The sequence below is a fragment of the Oncorhynchus masou genome, chromosome 24 (genome assembly GCF_036934945.1).
Source record: "Oncorhynchus masou masou isolate Uvic2021 chromosome 24, UVic_Omas_1.1, whole genome shotgun sequence".
NCBI lineage: Eukaryota > Metazoa > Chordata > Actinopteri > Salmoniformes > Salmonidae > Oncorhynchus > Oncorhynchus masou.
In genome coordinates, this window is record NC_088235.1 from 50,668,114 (window position 1) to 50,673,226 (window position 5,113).

Sequence of the window (5,113 nt, forward strand, 5' to 3'; positions counted from 1 at the left end):
CATCATATGGAGATAACACAAAGATCAATATGTTGCACGTTCATCAAATTGTAGGTGTCAGTGACATGAGTCGACACTTTACACCTGATGTTCTATTTTAAATAAATCTATTTTTGGTAGCTTTGGGGAGGCGATGAAGTGTGCAGCATGTGAGTGTAGGTGAGGGGTGATATATATAGAACAAAAGCATCCCCGGAGACAGACCATAGGAGAGACTGCGCTGCGTGTTTGCAAAGCTGTCCATCAGTGCACTGCGCGATTGCGCAATGAGGTATCATTGCAATGGCAAGGAAGAAATACTTGGAAACTAACTGCAGCCAGACGTGTAGGGGTGTCTCTATTTGTTTATCACCCGTCCCCGGAGACAGTGGTTCAGTCCGTATCACATAACATCCATAATACGTGGATGCCCTTCCTTGCGACTCCACATAGTGAGCAGGCTGTATCGTTACATGGAGACACGAGAAGGACAACGAATTATAATTGTGAAAGTGTCGAATGTTTGTATTTGGACCTCTTAGTTCCAGCACAATGCTATCTTTAATTTATTTCCGAAGCTGGACGGTGGATTCAATTGTCAAAAGTCCGTATTTTTGAGCGGGACGCACGCACCATGCACATAGCGGACATAGGTGTCTTTCTGTTTGTAGTAGTGATCATCGTTGTCTCGTTGCTGTCCAACGTGGTGGTGGTAATCTGCTTTCTGTACAACCCGGAGATTCGAAAGCAGGTTCCCGGGTTGTTTATTCTCAACCTTACCTTCTGCAACCTCTTTCTTACCGTTTCTACCATGCCTCTAACTCTGGTCGGACTTATCAACAAAGGAAACCCTGGAAGCAGCGGGTTCTGTCAAACGGTGGGTTTCCTGGACACTTTCCTCACCACGAACTCAATGCTCAGTATGGGGGCTTTGAGCATCGATAGGTGGGTGGCGGTGGTTTTTCCGCTAAGCTACCACTCCAGAATACGACACCGGGACGCAGTGATAGCTCTGGCATACACGTGGTTCCACTCGCTCTCCTTCTCCACGGTGGCCACCTGCCTCTCCTGGGTTGGGTACCATCACCTTTACGCATCCTGTACGCTCTGCAATGCGAGAGCAAGTGACACTAAGACGCAGTTCATCATCTACACTGTGGTTTTACACTCGCTCACTTTTCTCATGACCTTGATTGTGTTGTGTGTAACGTACCTGAAAGTGCTGAAAGTTGCGCGTTTTCACTGTAAACGCATCGACGTGATCACTATGCAGACCTTATTGCTGCTTGTGGATATTCACCCGAGGTAAGCTGTTTAGCCTACTGTTGAGGTGTCCTTGTCTGATTCATTTACTTGTTTCATTTACTTTTTTTAAGGTTAGCCCATGTTTACAATTGTTTTGGTAATGCCCATTTGTAGCTCGTTTTCGGTCGCAGGTTCAGGAATGGTTGAAGAATTGCAACATTTACATAGAGACAACTCTGCAAATAGCACTGCAGGGTGATTTGAAAAATCATAGTAAATCAAAAATCGATCAAACAAAAAAAGATAATGTAAAATTGTATTGTTGTCCATAAGTTTACTTCAATTAATGGTGGGTGGTAAGGTGAAAATATACAGTATATTTACAAAAAAAATATATATGAGGGATTAGAAATTATAAACACAATTACATTGATAGAAGCCATGGTCTATCTGTATTATTAAAGCTAATCTATCCCCTAAAAAATTAGCCCACAAAATTGTGATTGCACAATGTGACCTCAGTTGCTTTATGATTGATTTCAGCACCACAGATTTGGTCCAATGTTCCGATCTCAGGCCTCTTTATCAAAACTAAAATGACACAAATATATTCCAACCCCAAAACTATTCACATACAGATCAAAACCCTTGTAAAATGTGATTTATATTCATGAGTTGAATAGCCCAGACAGGCATTATTGGCAGTTAGTTAACAAATTGTCATTAAATTTGCCTTGCATTTAGCTATTTTGTCATAGGCAATACTATGGTCATGCCAACATTACAGTAACCTACATACAGAAAAGCACAAATCATTCCGCATTTTAACAATAGTTTTAATAAAATGTAATACGTCAAAACCATTCTTTGAGATTAGATATTAGATCAGTTTAGTCCGACTCTGCCCAGTTTACCTCAAATGTTCAAAGAGCTGTTCAGAGAGAGGGATGAGAAAGATGTGAGGAGAGATATGATTGAATCACCCTGAAGCATTTTCTCTCTACACCATAGATGTTAGGATAATAGCATGTGTAATTATTTCTGGATATAGTTAAGATCCATGTCATGAAGGGTTTACTGTATTTGATGTTCCCTTTTCAATCACCTCCATATTACATAGCTAAAATAAATAAATTAGCCTCAAATCAGTCAATTAATGTGCACTCACTGTCAACATTACTTTCTTTTATGTTATCTTTCCTTCATCTTTCTAAGATATGCTGAGGTCAACACCATGTTATTACCAGTCTATTAAAGAATAATTATGGACCTGGAATTGGACTTGATTTACATAATGGATATGTTACTGTTCATATATCTTGAACAATCCATTGGCATTGACCTGAGGATGAGCTCTGATACTGTCCATAGAAGCATGCTGTTTTCTCCATCAACGTTCATCCCACTCGAGAGGCCATGTTTAAACATATGCTCCTATACGTCCCTTGGGGTGATAATGGTCCCCTCTGTCCTTTGGCAGTGTGCGCCAGCGATGCCTGGATGAGCAGAGACAGCGGAGGCAGAGAGCCACCAAGAAGATCAGCACATTCATTGGAACGTTTGTGGTGTGTTTTGCCCCCTACGTCATTACGAGGTGAGCAGAGGTTCAGATCTATCCTCAACACCACTGTGCATGTGTGGTAATGTTACATTGTGAGATTGGCTGCTGCAATGATGTCAATTCCCCATCTGAGACCAATGAAAGTTGTCTACTGCCTGAACAAATGACTTGTGCTTTAGCCCAGTGGGTAAAATTGTTGAATTTGCAATGAGGACAACTGCTTTGTGCTAATGAATTTCAATTCAGACTGGAGTCGGCCATAGTCAATATCTACAACCTCATCGTATTATGTTAAATTGATCCGGTGTCTAAATCACTAATCAATCAGCTTGAGGGTGATTTTGTTGCGGCCATAGAAGGAGAGGTTCATAGATGCATGTTTATCTTTTTCATGAGGTATAGGATGAAACCCAGGGAAGGGAGAAAGGATATAAGAGAAAGAGAATCCATGAGAGATTTTCCACGAGTGGACGTGTGATTATGAGTAAGTCGGAGACCATGAGGATTCTTCTCATTAAACCTGCGTTCAACCAGCTCCAACTCTTCAGAAGCGGATACAAAATAACCGTGAAGAAGAAGATCACATCAGTGGGTATAATGATAGTGAGATCCCCATTGTGAGTTTGATAGCTGCTGTGAATCTCGCGACCAGTGATCTCACCTAAACATTCGGAGTATAAGCCTTGACTTTATGTACCGCCACTATACAGCGTGGTGAGCATAATGAGGCAAACAAGAGCAACTCCACATCCCCTAACATTCACTATCAAATCAGAGCCATGACATTTTCAAGTGAAATGTCGACATTTTTGAAAGCTTATCAATAAAGAGTTTCCTCAGGACATTAGAATTATTTTTTATTTTTTTACATCTGTGTTGTTTTCTCACTGTACACTGGCCTATGAAACATGACTTGTCTCATAGACCAGCTCTGTAGGCTAAACACTGTTAATAAAATAACTTATTCTGTGTGTCTGTCATGGCAGAATTGTGGAGCTCTCCACCCCTGGACACATAAGCCCTCATTGGGGTGTCCTGTCCAAGTGTTTGGCCTACAGCAAGGCAGCCTGCGACCCTTTTGTCTACTCACTGCTCCGGAACCAGTACAGGAAGACATGCAGTGACCTGGCCAACAAGATCATGAAGAGGAGCTCCTTTAACTCCTCCGTCCGCAGGGTGGAGAATGGCAGGGCTACCGATACCAACAACACCAAACCCACCCAGTGAAGGGCCTTGCTATTGCCTGACTATGGCAAGATGGAGACATTGAGGTACCTACATACTGTACCTAAGTACTGAGTCATGGTTGGAGAGTGGAGAGGGTTGAACAAACCTGAGAAGAGATTGCTGCTACGTATCGATTTCGTACTTTTGCAATGTTGAGTGTGGTTAAGTGTTGCTCTGTTGTCTCATGTTGTGACATGAGTGAGAAAATGTGACAAGTCATTAAATGGCAGAGATGACAGAGAGTCATGTGGGTCATGAATTACTGTTGCTAAGCCAGTGAGTCACTTGTAGTTCATGTAAGTATGTTAATTAGTGTAAAATGTTTTCATTCCAACTGAGTGGTTTTGACAGAGTGATGTCAAGTTGAACCACATATTACTTTAGATAAGACAAGTTAGATTTTGATGTATGTTGGTAGTCTAGTAACACCACCAGGATTCACTCTTCCTGATGGTTTTTATTGTAACATTTCATTACAACCCGCCCTCATGTTTTATAACATTGTTTAGTTGATTGCAGTGCTTGACTCAAATGTTCTATTGCTTGAGTTCCTGCACCTCTTATAGAATATACAGAATATTAGCTCAAAAGTATTGTGGAGTGCCTGCACCATATAAACAGTACCGGAACCCCAAATGAGTACCAGCACCTATTTATGTCCAAGTCAAGAACTAGTTGATTAGTCATAACTTGTTTAGAAGATATTGCCACCTGTTTGAAGTCTGAGCCCAATTAGTTGGTGTGCACAGTAGCATGCCCTAATTATGACTCAGCTAGCTAAGATGATGTAGCTGCAGGCCAAAAGCCTAGGGGAGAGTGCCCTTACAAAAAAAAACACATGAAAGAAAAAATCACATGAAAAAAACATGAAAAACACATGTTTTTTGGACATCTGTGAAGACTCACATGTTAATATTTCACATAAAAAATATCCCCAAATGTGCATTTTATTTACCACTTCCAGCTACATCTGGTCTCCCACCCAGGGAACGATCCTGCTTAGTTTTAGAGGCAAAGCAGTAGTGAGATGCAGTGTTCTACAGTGAAAAGGTATTTGCCCCCTTTCAAATTTTCTAAATTTTTTCATATTTTTATAATAGT

At 41.1% G+C, this 5,113-nt stretch overlaps 1 protein-coding gene across 1 annotated transcript; it reads left to right on the forward strand.

Moving 5' to 3' along the window:
- Positions 1–613: 613 nt before the first annotated feature.
- Positions 614–4,012, forward strand: LOC135511396 (G-protein coupled receptor 26-like). Its single transcript, XM_064932921.1, has 3 exons — positions 614–1,284; positions 2,705–2,818; positions 3,772–4,012. The coding sequence occupies exons 1-3, from the start codon at positions 614–616 to the stop codon at positions 4,010–4,012; spliced, it is 1,026 nt and encodes a 341-aa protein (XP_064788993.1).
- Positions 4,013–5,113: the final 1,101 nt, after the last annotated feature.